Consider the following 20,629-nt stretch of genomic DNA (forward strand, 5'->3'; position numbering starts at 1 on the left):
ACCACTCTCCTGCTTCTCCATTAGATCAGTGCCTTTGCAGAGAATGAAGGTCATGGGGTTCAAAGGGACACAGACGGTCCCTCTGTGCATCAGTGTGCACTGGGATAAGATTGTGTTCATGGATCATAGGGGAAAATAGGAACGAAAGAAAAGGCAGAAACTTTCAAGTCAGACTCACCTGTGTTTTAATCTGATTCTGCTACTTTTCAGTTGGGAAAGTGCGAGCAAACCTTCCAAGCCTGAGGTTTTGTTTTTTGTTTTTTCTGATCCGCTGATAAGGGGCTCATAATGTCTACTGTCAGTGTTGGGACAATTCAGCCTGAGTTAGTGGGAATCAGTGGATGAGCACAGTGGCGGCCATAGTGAGTGTCCAAAGAATGGGAGCTGCCCTTGCAACTCTCCCTTTCTCCATCACCATCATCGCTATCATCTGCCTCTGCATCGTTGGCAACATCTATGGAGTTCTTTCCAGACACCAGGCACTGACCAGTCCTTCATATGCATTGTCTCCTTTAATTCCTCAATAAGCCTATGAAGTCGGTAGACTTATCGTATCTTATCCCAATATTATCGCATTCTATTAATGAGGAAATGGAGGCTCAGAGAAGTTAAGAAACTCATCCAGTGTCACAGAGCCAACAAGTAGCAAGGCTGGTACTTGAACCTTTGTCTGACTAACTCCAGAGTCTATGGAGTTGAGGCTATGCTCAGGGAAGGGTGAAATCATTGTTGATGTCAGCCAGCATAGTCTTGCCATTAGACTATAGAGAGGGTGCTTTGCTGAGACGAGGAATTAAAGCTGAAGACTGAATGGCCAGAAGACTTGAATCTATTTTCTTTAGCCCTGTTGAGAGAATCTGCTAGAGATGGCTCTGGACTCCTGGAAAATAAAATCTCCAACCCATGGAGATGGCCAAGATATGAGAGGGTGAGAGGTCCTGCAACATACCTAGGGGTTGGACCAGTTCCTTGAGGTGTAGTAACAGTTCTCTACAGGGACATACTTCTCTCAGGGTTTTGTATTTTGCTTTGCTTCAGTTCAGTTCAGTCGCTCAGTCATGTCTGACTCTTTGCAACGCCATGGACTACAGCACACCAGGCTTCCCTGTCCATCACCAACTCCCAGAGCTTGCTCAAACTCATGTCCATTGAGTCGGTGATGCCATCCAACCATCTCATCCTCTGTCGTCCCCTTCTGTATTTTTCTTGTCTGTCTCTATTTGTCCACTGAGGCTATGACAGAGCCAAGAGAACAGATCATTAGGCACATTCTCTTATAGGCCCCACACTAAACCAAGTAAGAAACACATCAAAAACCCAAGAAAACAACAACAAAATTCTGTAAAGCAATTATCCTTCAATTAAAAAAATAGATTAAAAAGGAAAACAAAAATTAACAAAATACCCAAGAAACCTTCAACGGGGGTCGGGGGTGGGAAGGAAATGTACTTCTTTCAAAAATAGATGGTTTAAGCATATATGCTTATGTGTTTTAGTCTATGGTTACTATGTATGGTTTTAATATTTATCTGTTTCATATGTAGCAGCTTCTGATTATTAAAGGACTTTTTTGCTAATGAAAAATACACAGAAGTGACCTGATTGGTTAAGTACGTACACAGAAGGGACGCACCCGACCAACTTCCTGACCCTTTTTTAAATTTATTTTTGATTGGAGGATAATTGTTTTACCGTATTGTGTTGCTTTCTGCCATACATCAACATGAATCAGCCATAGGTCTACATATGTCCCCTCCCTGTTGAATCTCCCTCCCACCTCCTACCCCATCCCACCACTCTAGGTTGTCGGAGAACACTGGTTCGAGCTCCCTACATCTCAAATTCCCACTGGCTATCTATTTTACATATGGTAATAGATGTGTTTCCATGCTATTCTCTCAATTTGTCCCACCCTCTTCTTCCCCAACTGTATCCGCAAGTCTCTTCTCCATATCTGTGTCTTCCATTGCTGCCCTGCAAATAGGTTCATCAGTACCATCTTTCTAGATCCCATATGTTTGCATTAATATGTGATATTTGATGAGAAATTCTTTAGGAAGTCAAAAGGAGAATGGCAGTCTTCACATGAGTAACTGTGCCTGGTGTCCACACTGAATTGTGTGTGTGCGTACTGTACATATTTATCTATGTTTGTGTGTGCATGTGTGCTCAGTCATGTCCAATTCTTTGCAACCCTATGGACTGTAGACCTCCAGGACCCTCTAACCATGGGATTATCCAGGCAAGCATACTGCAGTGGGTTGCCATTCCTTTCTCCAGGGGATCTTCCCAATCCGGGGCTTGAACCCAAATCTCCTGCCATCCTTTACCCACTGAGCCACCTGGGAAGCCCATCAATATGTATACATACACCTATATATAATGGACACCTATAAACATACATCCCCACCTCAAAGCTGCAGGCTGTTTCCTGATGGCCCACAATCCTCTCCCCTGTTTCCCTCCTGGTTTCTCTTTCTTTATATCCCTTCGTTTCATAACTGGTTTTGAGGGCTACTCATAGCAGTAAGTGGGTAGGGCATTGCTGAGAAGGGAATATAACTTAGGTGTTGGGGCTCACCACCTGATCTCTTGTCTCTACATCCTTGACTCTGCCCCGCTCCTGATCTTCTCACCCAGAGCACCGAGATCTGATTGCCTCTTTCTGAGATGCGTTGCCCTTTTCCCCAGAGCACATGTTAAAACCCACTCAGCCAAAGTAAACCATGTAAATGAACAAGAGATACATCTCCTAGATTGGCCAGGATTCATATGTGACAATTTGAATAAACAGAGCATCCATCTGCAGAGAGGGAGGGTAATTCCCTGGGGGCTCTTGAGTGGAGGGGGCTGGGAAGACACGGGACAGACAGCACAGAGAAGAGAAAGAGCAGGGAGTCCTTGTCATCATTCCTGTGGCTCAGGGGTTCCTGGAATTTATGTACTTGACACGTGTGTATGAGCTTTATGAGCATCCTGTGCTGGGTGCCTAGTGCAGTGAGTCAGGAACTAGCAGTGAGTCTCAAACTTCACTGGGCACCAGGTACTCCTGGGAAGCTTTTTGCCAATGTAGATGCCCAGAGCCTCGCCCAGAGATTCTTCTAGGTCTGGATTAGGGCTCAGGATCTACAGGCATCTTCTGGGAACTCTACATCAAGCCATCTGCAGCCTCACTTTAAGAAACACTGAAACCAACCTGAAGTCCAGAGGTGTGCCTCTTATAGCCTAGGAAGGGACACTATCTGCAGCAAGGGAAAGTGGCAGGATCACACTTCTCCCCGGCTCCTATAGGCAGCCACATGTTGACCCAAAGAACCATCGAGATTTCACGGGACACTGACTCCTGGGCTTCTTTTCAGACCTCCCCTGTATCACCCTGTCCCATGTAGGAACTTAACCTGGCAAGAGGAAGCATTTGAATGCTGCTTCCAGTTCCTGATCTGAGCCAGACAAATCAGGAGCCTGACTGATTCAGAGAGAAGACATGAAGCCACACTTGGGGATCCTCTGTCCTGGTCCCAGCTCATTCACTTGACAAATATGTACTGGGTACTGGGGCTAAGAAGAGGAAGGACGTGCAGCTATGGGGCTGGTCTCAAGGACCTTTTAGTTCAATTTCATGATCTTAGGACAAACTCTTCAACCTCCGTGTTTTAACCTGCCAAATGCAGATTCCAGTTACCTCCTCTTTCTGATGGAGTTGCTGCAAAGATAAAATAAGAGGAGAGATGTAAAAGTACTTTGGAAAGTTATATGTGGCTAGAATTCCTGGGGAGACCCAAGATGAGAAGGGTTTTTGTGACAGAAGCAAGAATTTTTGTGGATATGAAGTTATGGAGGATGGGAAAATGAACTTGTGCAATCAACCACCAATGTGTGGGAGAATCAAAGTCTTTGTTTTTCCTTCAGTGTATATATATATACACCCCTCACCGGGGGCACCACCTCAGCCCACGCTGTGTATATACACACTAGGTTTCCTGGGGTGGCTTCCGAGGTGGCTCAGTGGTTTCCTAGGACAGTTCCAATTTATGCCACTTGTCCCAGCTTCACTATTCATAACACCCTCTTTCACTCTCAAAAGTGTCCCAGTTTGGACATTACATTATAAAATCACTCTATTTATGGAAGTAGGGAAGTGAAGATGACACTGCTGTCAGCAATGAGTTAGTCTCTTTGTCTTGGTTCTTATTAGGAATTTTCTTTCTCTGAGCTGGGATGGTTTTACAGACTTTCCAAAATGCTCAGGCAAGCTTTGACAGGCATCCAATGTGCACGGCATCGTTTGCTCATGCACTGCCTGAGCCTTGGATGGGGTCTGGCTGATGGTGACACTGGAAAAATAGCATCAGGTCCCTATAAAGTGAACACATTTTCTAGCTTGGTTCTTAACATCAGTTTACTGGGGTGGGAGGTGGGGGCTACTTCAGGAACATACAGAAGGGAGAATCTTGAAACAGAACACACAGTACTGTTAAATTCTCATAGTTGTGAATCCCAGAGCGCTTTATGGATGACAGATCTGGAGCCCGTCACCCAACAGGTTGTATGTGTCTCCCAAGAAATAATTGTAAATGCATATCTGCCCTACAGATAGGCAAGTGGAAAAGGACACAAATTCTGTGACTATTTTGTTACCTGAGATCACCTAGGTAAAAGTGCCAGTGGAAGCTGGAAGGGGTGGGGAAGATAGATTAAGTAAGCTTTTCAGTTTAAATCAAGTGGATTCTAGAGGGTAATTAATCTCAGGTTTTCTGTCTGAGATCTGATCCTTTTGCATGTGTGAACGTAAGGAGACACAGCTGGGAAAAGCTCCTTTTTTGTGTGTTTAGAAAACAAATCTCAAAAAATAAAATTCTTTAAAATCCTAGGAGGCACCCCAGGAGTTTCTAAGGAGAGTTTCTTGCAAGCTCAGTGGCTGTACCACAGTTGGGGAAGAGGTGGACAGAGAGAGATGAGAGTGTGCCCAAGGAATGGGTCTTTGCTTTCTTTTATCCTGGTTAGATTTTGGGGTGTGGCTTGTTTTGTTTTGTTTTGATTTGAAGATTCTGGTGCGTGGGGATAATTTCACTGAAGTGGAAAATGAGTAACACTTGGTCAGTTTGTTTACTGTACACACCGCTCACACATTCATTTGCAGAGCGCTTCCTATGGGTTAGGTGGCAAGGATGTGAAGAGAAATAACACGTACACAAATGACCACCCTCCTCCTCCCACGCAGGGCTCTCAGGGAAGTAGGAGACTCATAAACAGATCAATTACTGTGCTTTCGGATGAGTGCTGTAGAGAGGTGTGAGCACACACACACATGTGCACTCTAGTATACACACAGCTCTTCAAGAAGTTGTTCAGTTACTCAGCCGTGTCCGACTGCGACCCCATGGACTGCAGCACGTCGGGCTCCCCTGTCCTCGGCACTTCAAGAAGAGCTGCTCTTAATTGCTTTCTCAGAAGGTTTGTTTCCAGGACACCCTTCTCTTTTTTTCTTTTTTTGGTACCTGCATACATATTTTTGTTTATTGAAGTGGAATTCATAAAACATAACATTAACCTTTTAAAAAGTTATTTATTTTTGGCTGCACTGGGTCCTCATTGCTGCACTTGGACTTTCTCTAGTTGTGGCCAAGCGAGGGCTACTCTTCTCATTGTGGTGGCTTCTCTTGTTACAGACCATGGGCTGCAGGGAGAGTGGGCTCAGTACTTGTGGCTCATGGGCTTAGTTGCCCCATGGCATATGGGATCCTCCCAGACCAGGCATCAAACCGGCATCCCCTGAATTGCAAGGTGGAGTCTTAACCACTGGACCACCAGGGAAGACTCAAACCAGTCTTTTTAAAGTGAACGATTAGACAACATTTACTTCATTCTCAATGTTGTGCAAACACAACCTCTCTCTAGTTCCAAAACATTTTCAACACTCCAAAATAAAATTCAGTCTCTGTTAAGTAGTTCTGCACACTCTCCCCTCCCCACAACTCCTGGTAACCACAAATCTGCTTTGTCTCCATAGATTTCCTACTCTAGATATTTCATATCAATGAAATCCTACAAAATGTAATCTTCTGTGTCTGGCTTCCTTCACTTCAGTTCAGTCGCTCAGTCATGTCCAACTCTTTGTGACCCCATGAACCACAGCATGCAAGACCCCCCTGTCCATCACCAACTCCCAGAGTCCATTCAAACCCATGTCCATTGAGTCGGTTATGCCATCCAACCATCTCTTCCTCTGACATCCCTTTCTCCTCCTGCCCTCAATCTTTCCCAGCATCAGGGTCTTTTCAAATGAGTCATCTCTTTGCATCAGGTGGCCAAAGTATTGGAGTTTCAGCTTCAACATCAGTCCTTCCAATGAACACCCAGGACAGATATACTTTAGGATGGACTGGTTGGATCTTCTTGCAGTCCAAGGGACTCTCAAGAGTCTTCTCCAACACCACAGATTAAAAACAGCAATTCTTCGGTGCTCAGCTTTCTTTATAGTCCAACTCTCACATCTATACATGATCACCGGAAAAACCATAGCCTTGACTAGACGGACCTTTGTTGACCAAAGTAATGTCTTGGCTTTTTAACATGCTATCTAGGTTGGTCATAACTTTCCTTCCAAGGAGTAAGCGTCTTTTAATTTCATGACTGCAATCACCATCTGCAGTGATTTTGGAGCCCAGAAAAATAAAGTCTGACAATGTTTCCACTGTTTCCCCATCTATTAGCCATGAAGTGATGGGACCGGATGCCTTGATCTTAGTTTTCTGAATGTTGAGCTTTAGGCCAACTTTTTCACTCTCCTCTTTCACTTTCATCAAGAGGCCCTTTAGTTCTTCACTTTCTGCCATAAGGGTGGTGTCATGTGCATACATGAGGTTATTGATATTTCTCCTGGCAATCTTGATTCCAGCTTGTGCTTCCTCCAGTCCAGAGTTTCTCATGATGTACTCTGCATAGAAGTTAAATAAGCAGGGTGACAATATACCGCCTTGACGTACTCCTTTTCCTATTGGGAACCAGTCTGTTGTTCCATGTCCAGTTCTAACTGTTGCTTCCTGATCTGCATACAGTTTTCTCAGGTCAGGTGGTCTGGTATTCCCATCTCTTTCAGAATTTTCCACAGTCTATTGTGATCCATACAGTCGAAGGCTTCCATCACTTCGCAGAATGTTACTGAGGTTTGTCCACATTGTCGTGTGTGTCAGTACTATAACCCTTTCCATAGCCGAGTAACGTTCCATTGTATGGATATACCACAATGTATTTATGCATTCATCTGCTGGCAAACATTTGGGTGGTTTCACCTTCCAGCTGTTGTGAATAATGCTTCTGTGAACACTTGTGAACAAATTTTTGTTTGAATATCTGTTTTATATCTGTGGTATATATCCAGGAGTGGAATTGCTGAGTCTTATAAGTAATTCTATGTTTAACTGTTTAAAGAACCAAAGCGTTTTGCACACTGGCTGAACATAATACATACCTGCCTTTTGAAGACCCACAAAGTTCTATTTTTGATGGTTCCTCCATAAGGAAACTGAAATACTTCAAAGAACTAAATTCTGGTTTACCAAAACCCAAGTAGTCTAAGTTCCTTTGTTGGTCCACTGGGTTAGAACTTGTGCTAACGAGACTAAGGTCAGGGGTTCAAGACCCAGCTGGCCAGTCAGCAGAGCAGAGTGCACAGAGGAGAAACTTAAGTATGCTGTCACAGCTCCATTAATACTGTCCTGCCCTCTTACAAAAGCTCGTTAGTGCTCACAGGGGGACAGAGCAAGAGTCAGTTTATTTGTTCTTCAGTCGCTTAGTCCTGTCCAACTCTTTAGGACCCCATGGACTGTAGTATGCCATGGTTCCCTGTCCTGGTTTTTATGGTCCCATATAAAAGGAAACATAACGAAACACCTGGCACCCAAGGCACAGTGGGGCTAACTAGAATCAAATGACTGCTCACTCCCAGTCCTGCTTTCACCTGATTTCTGTGGGTCCCTGGGGTAAACTGCTTACCCTGCCCAGAGCCTCAGTTTCCTCATGTCTAAACTGGGAAAAGGAGAAGAGGGCGGCAGAGGATGAGATGCTGAGATAGCATCATGGACTCAATGAACATGAATTTGAGCAAGCTCTGGGAGACAGTAAAGGACAGGGAAGCCTGGCATGTTGTAGTTCATGGGGACGCAAAGATTCAGAGGCGACTTAGTGAATGAAAAACAACAAATTGGGAAAAATAATCCTTACTTCAGAGATGACAGTGCATCCCGAGTACTTTGCACACAGTAGGCTTCCAACAAGTGCTGCTGAATCTGGAGGGTGAGCAACCTCCAGGGAGGGCAGAAGACCCTCAGCTCCTGCAGCTGGCTCTGAGCTGTCCTCCTGAGGTTGACCCAGCTGGAATGGTGGTGCGAGCTTGTCCAGTTGTTCCGGGTTACACTGACTGTTTTAAATGGTCCTATTTGCATGGAATGAAGCTTGCTATGGTAACAAGGTCTGGTGGCTGGAATCCAGGGCCCCAGTGAAAAATGCAAAGCCTGTGCTCCCCCTGGAGAAAGAGGCACTTGATGGGTGTATCAACTTTAAGGTTACTTCTGTTGTCCCAGGAAGAAGGAGCGAGGTAAACTGAGGCAGCGGGGCCTCCACACTCCTAGCAGGGGGAGGAAGAGGGAAGCCCCATGAAGCCTTCCAGACTTCTCTCCTGGCCGAATTCCTTTTGCCCCCCAATATTTAGCCCAGCTAAGAAGCCTAAGACTGGCTAAGGCCACCGATCTGTGCACCCACCATTTCCGGGCGGTGGGGAGGCCACAGCGCCAGTGATCCACCCTGGGGAAGGAAAGGGCGATCCTTCAGAGGAAGGGGAGACAACACAGGTTGGGGCGCTGAAGATGAAGGTGGAGTGGGATGGAGTAGGGTGGGGGTGGACAGTGAGAGGCACGCGGGGCAGTAGCCCAGTTCCCCGCTGAACATTCCTAACCGCATTTGAAGGAAACAGCTAAGCAAGAACTCCACTCCAGAGCGCGGGCAAGCAGACCCCTCCCCCGGAGCTCCATCTCCGCTCCCCTCCGGGGCCCCTCTTCCGAGCACCCCTCTCTCCCAAGCACCCACCTCCTCCCCAGTCCCTGCACCCGCGCTAGGCGCGAGTTCGCCAGGGCGGGGGCCGCCCCACCGCTCCAGGGAGGGGACCGAGAGCGGGCCTGGGAGCAGGCGCCCCCCCACCCCTGGCCAGGGGCGCCACCTCGGCCCACGCTGGGCCACCGCCCGCCGCACCCGCCCCACGAGGGGGTGTGTCCCGGAGGTGGGGGGCGCTGGAGGCCGAGGCAGCGCCCCCGCCCCGGGTCCCTGCCCCCTCCTGAGCGCGCGGCGAATGGTAGGCTCCATTGAAAGAGTGCCTGGCGGCGCGCGGTGTCCTTTTCCGAGTCGCTCTCCGCGCCGGGGTCTCGGCGATCTCTGCTCCTCCTCCTCTTTCTCCTCCCCCCTTCCCCCCTCCCCAGCCCTCCGCCTCGCTCCGCCGCGGCTCCGGCTGGAAGCGCCGCTGTCATTCCTGCGCCGGAGGAGCCGGCGCTGCCGGTGCCTGGGGGTCGGGGCTCGGGGAAGCCGGGCCGCTGGGGACCCAACAGGTAGAGCCGGGGGTGCCCGGCCGCGCGCCCCCCAACCCCCGCGCATCATGCAGCTCTTTGTCACCTCTCTCGCCCCCAGGCCAAAATCCTGAGCATGATGGAAGACAATAAGCAGCTCGCGCTCCGCATCGATGGGGCGGTCCAGTCGGCCAGTCAGGAGGTGACCAACCTGCGAGCCGAACTCACGGCCACCAACCGGAGACTGGCGGAATTGAGCGGCGGCGGCGGCCCCGGCCCGGGCCCGGGAGCGGCGGCCAGCGCCTCGGCGGCGGCGGACTCGGCGGCGGCGAACATGGAGAACCACCAGCACAGCGCGCAAGGTAGGGATCGCCTGGCGCCCGGGTCGGAGGAGAGGCGAGCGAGCCAGACCTGGACCGGACCCGGAGGTGCCCGGGGACTCGTTGCCCCCCACGCCCGCGGCGAAACCGCCTTGCATTGTGGCTTGCAACCCTTTCCGCCCGGCGGTGGCCGGTACTGCTCCCCTGCTGGGAGTTGCAGTCTGCTGTCATTAACGAAAACCCGGGCGCAGCGTGCACGGGTTCACACGGTCACGCCGGCCCCGGCCAGCGCAAGCTAGGCGCAGCCGGCGGGTCCCCCCGCCCCCGGCAGCAGGAAGTGCCCTTTAGATGGTACACAGCCCCCAGCTCCGTGGGCAAACTTTTCATGCTCGGGCCTTTGCAGGGGTGAATGCCACAGCTTCCCCCCCAGTTCCGGAGGCTCCTTTCCTTGGAACGAATGCCCGAGAGGGAGCGCCAGGCTCTGCTGCCGCTTTTGGGGTAGAGGATTGGACTGGTTTGCACTTTTCTCCACGGATGCCAAATCCCTTGTCTCGATTGCATCTGGACTTTATTTTCTCCCCGTTTGAGATCGCGCAGGCAGTGGAATTATATCAATGCAACAGTAGATGTTGTGCTCAGCAGGGAGTTTAAATTTCCAGCAAATATAAACACTGAGAGCACTTTCCACGGGGAAATCTTAGACCTCAAAGGCTGAGTGATGGGCTCCTGGCGAAATGAAGGCGGCGTAGATGGTGGGTTTCCAGGTAGCTGCTGCTTGAAGGGACTCTTTGCAGTTAGGAGGAGAAGGGGAAAAAGGACAGTCTGTGTTGACACTGACAGTGATGAAGCTCTGAAACCCTCATACAAGGGTTAAAGATGGAGGAAGCATCAAAAAAAAATCCATACTGTTTGTTTTCTGTAAATTAGAGGTGCAGAATGGATTTTCAGGATTTTCCCCCCTTTTTTTGTCTAATTGCCCCTTAAGAAAAGTTGTCACTGATTATTAATGTCATTTGATTGCAAACTAAACTACTGAAATCCTGGATGTGACCAAAAAAAAAAAAAAAAAAAATCCAGTCTAGGAGGGTCACTTGTGTAAATATGTCACTTAATGACTTAATGTACCAGTGGCCCAGAAGGATTTTCTGGTTTTGTTGTTATTTCAAAGGCTTCTCCTAAGTGTTGAGAGAGAGCGAGCGAGTCTGGTTTCATAGGAATGCCTTCTCTCTGTCAGCTTCTGTTTCTTCCTTACCTTCCTGCAGTAGGCATGCCTTTTTTTTTTTTTTTTTTTGGTGTGAGATGTTAAGCTTGAACATTAGCAGTTTATGTTCAACTCAGATCTTAACTTGGTACTTCCGGAGTCCGTCAGGAGTCTTAGGAATCGGGGCAATAATTTGGTACCAAAGTAGCATGACGTCATGGTGGGAAGGTGTGAGAATGGTGCTTGCTGCACAGTTTTCAAGGTGGGTATCTGGTTATTCTGTCATTTATCCCTTGTTATGTCATTGTGTGTGGAAGATGCTCTCTGCTGGCACCTGGGCAAAAAAGAGAAGTTAGACGCCATGGTCAGGCTTTACTTTTTATCAGCACGGATGCTTCCAGCCTTAAAAAATAGCAGAGAACTGGCATTTTGCTGAGAATCAAAAGCTGTGGTAAAGCAGACTGAACAATGCTGGTTTATTTCCCACCATCCGCCCCTTTCTCAGCCGAGGAAAAGTTAAGTGGCTTTTATCTGAGTCCTGGGTCTAGTGCAGTCTGAGCACGCTAAGGAGGTCGGGCCACAATGATCTATAAACTCAACTTGGAAACTGTGATACTTAGCTGATGGTTAAATTGTTGTAGTGGAGCAGTCAGGGGCTGTTTCCTTTTTCTTTTTTCCCTACAAAAATGCACAAGGCTGTGGAAATGGAAATGGCTTTTGGATCTCTTGATCTCCCTGAAAACACACAAAACCGGCAGCTTCCTTATATTCTGAGACGTGTGCCTCCCCAGGCCAGGGGCTGTCTGTGGGTGGCTGGAGGAAGGATGGTTTTGATTTTTCGTCTGTGTACCATCGGTATTTTTCAAAACCTTTGCTGGGAGAGTTTAATGATTTTATAATCAGAAAATAAAATGTTGAAGATTTTAACTCAGCTTAATGGTTGGCCACATAGCCCTCTAAATTGATGTCAATTTAAACTGATGTGATGGTTGAAAAGAAAACAAGACCCCCATGTACATTCAGTGGGGCATCATTTACTTATATATAGTAACCATTCCTTCATACAGTCCTTTCGCACTGTTTAGCCTCTGTGAGTGTTTTGGGGTTTGTTTTTATTTTGTTTTGCTTTGTGTTCTCATGACATGTGGCAGCATTCTGCTGGAACAGAAACCTTCTGCAGAGGTGTCTGGTAGTGTCTTCTGCTAGTGCTCTCCTATTCCTAAAGGGAAGCGCTGGGCTCTCTTGGGTTAATTTCAAAGTGTGGTTGATTGGCTTTCTTATGCTTCTTTGTAACATACCTCCAGGAAGGCTCGCAGAAGCTCAGTTCTTGGGGATTCCTCACTGTTCTTCCAAATTAGTCTTCTGTTCTAATTTTGTCTGTGTTGGTGTAAGTCGATGGGCTCAAAGCGCATGAGTATTTACTGTTGTTGAGTTATCACTTTTCAAATCACGGATTTGAATGAGTATCTTTCAAAATGCAAGTGTTTCAGTCGCTCAGTCGTGTCCGACTCTTTGCGACCCCAAGGACAGCAGCACGTCAGGCTTCCCTGTCCTTCACCATCTCCCGGAGCTTGCTCAAACTCATGTCCATCGAGTCAGTGATGCCATCCAACCATCTCATCCTCTATCATGCAACTGTATAAGTTATTTTTTTAACTAAAGGGCATTATGCACATATGAAATGCATGTTAATGTCCTTTTAATAATATTAGCACAAATGGTTACAAGGAAGAGTCATCTTTTGCTCTCCCTGCTGAGAAACTGTTCGATCCATTTCCAGATACTTTTGTTAAAATTTTATTTTTGATGAATTAAACAAGCTCACCAATCCACCAGTGTATGTTTTGTCCCAGTGAGGATATCTGACAGTAGGTAAGTCGATGAAGAAAACTTGGGTTTTCCTAGAGAGTTAATGCAGTGTGTCATTTAAACAAAATATTACCTTGGTTGGTACCCTCTGTGAGCGGGCATTGTTGCTACGTAACGGAGTCTGGAAAGTGAACTGCTGAAAATCTGGGCTTTCAACACTTTGCAGGATCTTCTTTCAGAATCTGTGTTGAAAGAACGCTTGGCAGCCAGCCCATCTTCTCTCTCCCAGCTTCAAGTGAGTCGGATAATCCCTAATGAGGATGCTGGCATGCGGAGCGCAGGGCATCCGTGCAGGGTGGCTCTTCTCAAGGCTCCAAAGCTGCCTCTTGGGTTGGTGAGGTCACGACTGCCTTTGACAGGTGGACAGAAGGAGGCTTGGAAAGAACAGAGCCAAGCATTTGTTCCAATTTGTCTTGTTGTTGGTAGCCAGAGAACGGATTTGTTTAAAGTAACATTTCTAAGCTGTTTTCCTCAGCGTAACATCTCTGGGAAATGTGTTTAAAATGCTTGCTGTTCTTTGAGGGGAAAATATAGCAGTTTGTTTCTCTGAAAATGTTTTATCTAATGAATGGCTAATATTAGATTCAATTGATTGCTTTGCTATGCATAGACTAAAACAATTAAGCTCCACTGTACCCAATGCAAATAGGTGTTTAACTGTATATAACATAAAATACCTATGCTCAGTAGGATGCATACCTACTGCCATGATTTGTGTGTTTTTTAAGGAAATGGTTGTATTTATATGCCTATGTAAGTGGAAATGTTCATAGCATCTTTCGTGGGTGTTGAGGGCTTACTGTCTACTGCATCTGTTAGATTAGGAGGGGGAAAAGGGTCATTTTCTTACACCTTTGTAAATTTCCATAAATAGATGCAAGTTTTTTTTTTTTCCCCCTAGGCATTAAAATAGACTGTGACTTCAGGTCTGATGGCTCTTATCTAGCATTATGATAACACTGGAAACCCTTTGGTGAAGTATAAATTACCTTGGGACCGAATTGAATGTGTGAATAGTCTGCGGAGATGCTAGACACTGTTGCTTTGCAAAATGAGTTCTCTTTTGGCAACCCCTTTCCACTTCATTCTGCCTCTGTGTACTCTTGTTTTCTCAAGTAGACTTTTATCTTTTTTGAAAAAGAGAATTTTCATGTGGTAGAGAGAATGAGACTAAGTGCAGTAGAATCTTGGGGACTTCTCTTGGCTCACCCCTAAGTTACAGAGCTCATCCAGAACCTATGCCTTGGTTTCTCCAGTCATATCCATGGGCTGTAAGAGACTTGTCTGTCTTTTCCTAATCTGGTAGGCTGTCATGAGATGGGATTTCAAAATTCTTCCTGAAAATCACCGTGCATGGTCACCAAGAGATTACGTACAGATCAGTACAGCGTGAATGAAATTAGTTATTGATTGGCTAGTATTTACTATCTTTGTACTGTCTTTGGAAAATGCCTTTGGAGGACCCCTGAGGTGAAATTTCTGGTTCTGGTTAATTTCATGCTTCCAGCATTTCAGGATTGACTGAGGTTTTTCAAAGCTTTTTTGATCCTAAGTCTGAGCCAATCTGATTTTTATAATAGGAGCCTAATCACACATCCTCCCCATGTAAGACACGGCAGGCTCTCCCCACACCTTCACCCTCTCTACTCCCTAAGACTGCTGGCACTTTTGAGGAATCCTGTAGGTTATAATTTGTGACTTCCTGGCTGCCAGTGAGCTTGTAGCAGATGGACTTGGCAGGTGGGGCATGCTCATTGGAATGTTGCCGGCTCACCGTGCAAGTCATATGGGGCCCAGAAGGTCAAGCCTGGGGTCCTGGCCATATTCATTGCATATTTCATTTATATTTATTCCTGAGTTATGTAGCAAAGGCAAGTGAAATCCACATGAATTTCTCAGTGTTTTTCAGACTTTTTCCAGTATGGGTTTGTGTGAGCCTTAGTGCTTGGCAGCTTACCCCCTGCCATCTATCAGGCAAGAGTGGAACTTGTTCTGCCTGCTGAGGCTAAGGAATGGGTTTTTAAGTGATCTTGTAAATGAAAATGAGTCCATACTGTTTGGGCTGGATATTAGGGTGAGTAACACATGGGATGACAAGGGGCGCCACCACCAGCAGTCATTGCAATGTCCTAGTCATCTGAAATGCAGGCAAAGACACTCCAGGCAGAATCGTTTAGGAAAAGACAGCTTCTCTGAAGCCAGGAGCGCGCATGTGTGTGTGCGCTCAGTCATGTCCAACTCTTTGCAACCCCACAGACTGTAGCCCACCAGGCTCCTCTGTCCATGGGATTTCCCAGGCAAAATTATTGGAGTGAGTTACTGTTTCCTTCCCCAGGGGATCTTCCCAACCCAAGAGAGTGACCATCTATTGTGGCAGATGATACCTGACAACTCAGGACAGGTTAGCATCCTGCTGGCCCATGTCACCATCTTCAAGGTCCCCTACCAGGCCCATCTTGACTATGAAAAAGCTGGAGGGAATCCAGTGAAAGGAATCTTTTCTTCCTCCCCATGTGGTTGAATGAGTCTGTAACATCCTTTCTGGTTTGATGCACCTCAGATCTAGGTGGCAGACTCAAGGCTGTGCGCTGTAGACATGCTTCTCCCTTGGAATCCTAAGCTGCTGGAAACATGAAAGATGCTGAATATAGTTTTAATGAGTTTGGCAAGAACAACTGTTAGAGCAGGTGGCTTCTGTGTGATGGGACATCATGGGTTCTCAATTTGTTTTAGTGTCTTTGTTGACTTGGCCTTGCTGGGCCTTTGGGTCACACTTATGAAAAGCCCCTGTCCCCTCTACCCCTCTGATGAACTGAGACCCTAGCACAAGAGCTCAGATGGAGCTTGTTACAGGCAGGTCTGCAAGCAAAGCACCCCCGAGGCCTCTGCACCTTCTGTAATGGGGAGTCAGGCTGGGAGGATGGAGAGAAATGGGAGGGGCAGCCACCTTCCCAGCTCCCCCCAACCTCTCCTCTTCTACCAGAGCAAATGCTGGAGGAAAGGGGACATAAAGAACCTCCATTCTCAATATTGTCTCAGCTCTACAGATTGTGATGTGTATCATTAAGAAGTAATACAAATCATTAAGGACATAGTACCCTCTAAAGGAAGGTGCGTCCAGAGCTATTACTTTACACTCACCTTTGGCACTTCATTATGGTTGTCGGAGCTCACCTCTTGGGTACATCACAAGACACTGGGTGTTCAAGATCTACTTGCAAGGTTAGCAACCCAAGGGCCACTTGTCACCAATGAAAAGAACCAACTTTATTCAGGGATTGGGGCCTCCTACTCCCTAGACTTTGTATGCTTTCTCTCTTGGGAAGGATGATTCCAGGCAAGACTGGCATCCTGCAGTCTTATTTGTCTCCCTCCTAGTCATACATTTCCTTTCCTAGGTTCTCTCCTAGTGACCTCAGTAGTCTCCAATGGCCCAGGACCATGCCCAACAAAAGACTTGTAACTACTCACAGATTCCTTTATGCTAGGGTTTCCCAGTCTTGGCATTGTTGTCATTTGGGTCAGGATAATTCTTTGTTGGAGGGACATTGTGTGCTCTTTAGGGTATTTAGCAGCATCCCTGTCCTCTGCCCAGCAGATGTCAGTGGACCTTCCACACAGCAGTTGTGACAATGCACAATGTCTCCAGATATTGCCAGGTATCCCCTGGGGACCACATCATCCCTGGCTGAAAACCATTTTTTATGCCACAGACTAAAGGAGGCCCCAGTTGTGAATCTTAGAACGGTAACTCGGTAAGAGCAGATCATTTCATCTGCTTTATTTTCTGCTCCCTTTGCAGCACCTAGAACAGTGCCTGGCACAGAGCGAGAGCTTAGTAAGTGATTATTGAGTGAATGAATGAATGAATGCTCAATTACTGAGTTACAGAATGTGCAGACTTTGTCATGTTTTTACATGAAGCTCATTGGTTTAATGGTTGTTATTGTTCAGTTGTTCAGTCATGTCTGATTCTTTGTGTCCCCATGCACTGAAGCACTCCAGGCCCACCCCCGTCCTTCACTGTCTCCCAGAGTTTGCTCAAATTCTTGTCCATTGAGTCAGTGATGCTGTCTAACCATCTCATCCTCTGCTGCCCTCTTCTCCTTTTTTCATTCAGTCTTTCCCAGCATCAGAGTCTTTTCCAGTGAGTCAGCTCTTCACATCAGGTGCCCCAAGTATTGGAGCTTCAGCATCAGTCCTTCCAATAAATATTCAGGATTGATTTTCTTTAAAATTGACTGGTTTGATCTCCTTGCAGTCCAAGGGACTCTCAAGAGTCTTCTCCAGCACTACAGTTTGAAAGCACCCATTCTTCAGCGCTCATCCTTCTTTAGGGTCCAACTCTCACATTTGCATATGACTACTGGAAAAACCATAGGTTTGACGATACAGACCTTTATCAGCAAAGTGATGTCTCTGCTTTTTAATATACTGTCTAGGTTTAATGACACATGGTTTTAACTGAGTCTTTATTTGACACATGTCAACACTAGCATGTTCTAAACATTTTTTCTGTATTCTCTCAATTCATCTTTTAAACTGCCTTCCGAGGTGAGTACTGGGTTTGCCACCTTACACATGAGAAAGTTGAGGCCCAGAAAGGTTATGTGACTTTCCCAGGGTCACTAAGCTCGCAAGTGGAAGAACTAGTAGATGAACCCAAGTAAATGTGACTCCAGAGATTCCTGCTGTCCCAGCTAGGATGTTGTTCAACTTTACATAGTTTTTCCCATTCCTGCCCAAGAAATAATTTTTGTTCTAAAGCTGGCATCATGGTAGTTGTAGTTAGGATTTGCATGTCAGACATTAAGTCGTTCATCATAAATCCTTAGAGCTCCACAGAACAAAATATGCTTTGTCACTGCTATGGAGTCTGTAGCCAGAAAGGTATCTGGCCAGAGGTAACAAGGCAGCTCAGTGGCAGAGCTGTGTTCAAATGTAAGAATCTTCCTTCTCTCTGCCTGGCTGCTGGGCTTAGGCTGCCGAGAGTCACAGAGAGGACTGAACTGTTTGGGAAAGGGGACAGTGAACCCGGGACCTTCTTACCAGGGGCTTGACTCATATTGAGGAAAAGGGATGTTCCAGGAGCAGAACTGGGGAGCTGCAGAGACCTTGGAGGTCATCCAAGAGCACAGTGATAGCAATAGCCAGCATCTGTTGAGACGTTTTTCCTGACTCTCCCAGACTCTGTGCAGTGTGATTGATAACACTGTTTCATCTACTTTCCTATCACAGTGAGTTGGGTAATGTTCTCATCTCCATTCTACAAATGAACAAATTGAGGCTCAGAACGGTTTCATTGTTTTTCCACGCTCTGGACCGTGGTCATCTGCGGGATTGAAATACAGGTTCAACTGACCCTGGAGCCCACCTGCTTCTCTACAACAAAATATCAAGGTACCAGGCAAGCAGCACAAGGAAATGCCAGGAGTATGGTTTCGTCTTTTTTGCCTACAGAGCTACTTACCCACTCCTCTTCTTTTTCCTTTTCTTCTTTTCCCCTTCTCTTCTCTCTGTCTCCATCTATTTTGAGAGATTAGGTACACAGGTTCAAGGACCAGAGATTTAATAAGATATGGAGCAAGCTATCCTGGCACTCATAGTTTAGTAGGTGTGACTGACATGGAAATATAATTACATTTTATAATAAAGGTCTAGACAGGTGTAATGGGAAAATAGATGATGGAGTGACAAATAGAGATGGCTTCACAGATGTCCATGACAGTAGCAATATGTAATAAAAGCATGCTGGGAAAATACATTGATTTGCCTACTAAGGTTAAACTGACCATGAGAGATTATTAAAAAGTGCAACTTTGGGGGTAGGTTGGGATTGGATCCTACAGAGAATAGCTCCTGGCTGAGACTTTCTCCCCCAAAGAAGGAAGATGTGAATGACACAGGGTTTAGATCTTGAATAATAGTTGTTTTTTCCTCCAAAAGAGATGAATTTCAATGCAGGTGTAGCTCTGCTCACCCCCTGTATTATCTTCCTGGTCAAGACTGGGGCTTCTTGTCTGCTGCAGCGTAGCTCACTTTCCTTGATTAGGTTGAATTTTTTTTTAAAACCACTGAGGATGGTGTCTTTAATTCAGTTAGTGCAATTTGGAACACAGTGGGATTTAGGTCACCCTTTCCCCATCATTTTTGCTATTTTGAAATTCTGTGTTCACTATTTCCTGAAGATAGCAAGGTATGAAATTTAGAAATTTGATACTGACCCCGGAGAGGGCAATTGTGGTACCATAGAGCTTGATGAATGATGACTGAGGAGAACTGACCTGTGATTATATGTATATTGATTATCTTAATTAATGCATTCACCAAGTGGATTGCTTTGCTTGTTCCTACAAGGTTTACTATATGAAGTGAGAAAAAAAAAAATGGGACTATCTTTTGACACATCTTAGATTTGAGAATCAACAGAAAGGTCATTTTGTGAAGACTGTCAGCCCGTTGGCTAGCAGACATGCTCTGATTGCTCTGTCACAGTTTGACTCGGTACCAGGTAGCCCTGCAAGGAGGCATGTTTAAGTCTTAATAGATGTCCTCTGAGGAAGGAGCATAATCCCTGGTTGGCTTTTCTACAGTGTGGGTCATGATCATCAACCAGTAGAACAGAACCTTGTTAAAACTCAGCTGGTTGACACATGGGTTGATCCCACCATGCCTGCGTGCTCTAGTTGCTCACTGGTGTCTGACTCTTTGTGATCCCATGGACTGTAGCCTGCTAGGCTTCTCTGTCCCTGGGGTTGTCCAGGTAAGAATACTGAAGCAGGTGGCCATTTCCTCCTCCAGGGGATCTTCCCAACCTGGGGCTCAGACCTCCGGTCTCCTGAGTCTCCTGCATTGCAGGCAGATTCTTTACTGCTGAGCCACCAGAAGCCCTTGTTCCACCATGGAATAAGTCAAAACCCATCCTTCAACACTTTCAGTGTTATTACTTTGCCTCTAAAGCACAAACTCTGGATAGCATCCTCCATTCACAAAGCCAAGGCTCAGAATCCTTTTTCCAGGCTTCTGCGTTTACCCAGTAGTCTTCCTTTGCACCCAGGAGTTGCTAGGGAAACACTAGAGTTTACTCTACCCAGATCTTTGCAGCATACAAAGACTTGCATAGGCAATGTCTCTGTGGATCCTACCCACTGGCCCATAGGATGGAATTAAGGTAGACACACCAATCCAGTTCTCAAATAAGGAAACTGAGGCACAGTGATTTAAGCTGATTTGTTCAAGATTGTTGAGTTGGTCATTGAACCAAATTCTCCTGTTTCTCCCACTGTAAGATCCCACTGTGACTGCACAATGGTGACAGAGGGCGGCTCCAGAACTTTTGATGGGGTGAGATCTGACCTTGCCTTGACCTTTATCTCCCTTTTAAAAATATTTATTTGTTTGTTTTTGATTGTGCTGGGTCTTCATTGCTATGTGCAGATTTTCTCTAGTTACGGCGAGCAGGGACTGCTCTCTAGTTGGGGTGCACAGGCTTCTCATTGTGGTGGGTTCTCCTGTTGCACAGCATGGACTCTAGGGCATGCGGGCTGCAGTGGTTGCAACTCACAGCCTTAGTTGCCCCATGGCATGTGGGATCTTCCCAGACCTGGGATCAAACCCATGTCCCTTTATTGACAGGCAGATTCTTAACCACTGGATCATGAGGGAAGTCCTGGCCACTCCCTCTT

General features: G+C 46.4%; 1 protein-coding gene across 4 annotated transcripts in view; it reads left to right on the top strand.

The window, feature by feature from the left end:
• The window catches only part of KAZN (kazrin, periplakin interacting protein), a 1,309,958-nt gene that overhangs the window by 785,748 nt on the left and 503,581 nt on the right, over positions 1-20,629 (top strand). For all 4 annotated transcript variants that reach the window (XM_043485112.1, XM_043485113.1, XR_006272546.1 and 1 more), the window contains one exon: positions 9,676-9,916. In XM_043485112.1, coding sequence (XP_043341047.1) covers positions 9,676-9,916 — 241 coding nt within the window. Of the gene's footprint in view, positions 1-9,675; positions 9,917-20,629 lie in introns of those variants that run through there.

Source organism: Cervus canadensis, chromosome 13 (genome assembly GCF_019320065.1).
Source record: "Cervus canadensis isolate Bull #8, Minnesota chromosome 13, ASM1932006v1, whole genome shotgun sequence".
In the NCBI taxonomy this organism is placed as follows: domain Eukaryota; kingdom Metazoa; phylum Chordata; class Mammalia; order Artiodactyla; family Cervidae; genus Cervus; species Cervus canadensis.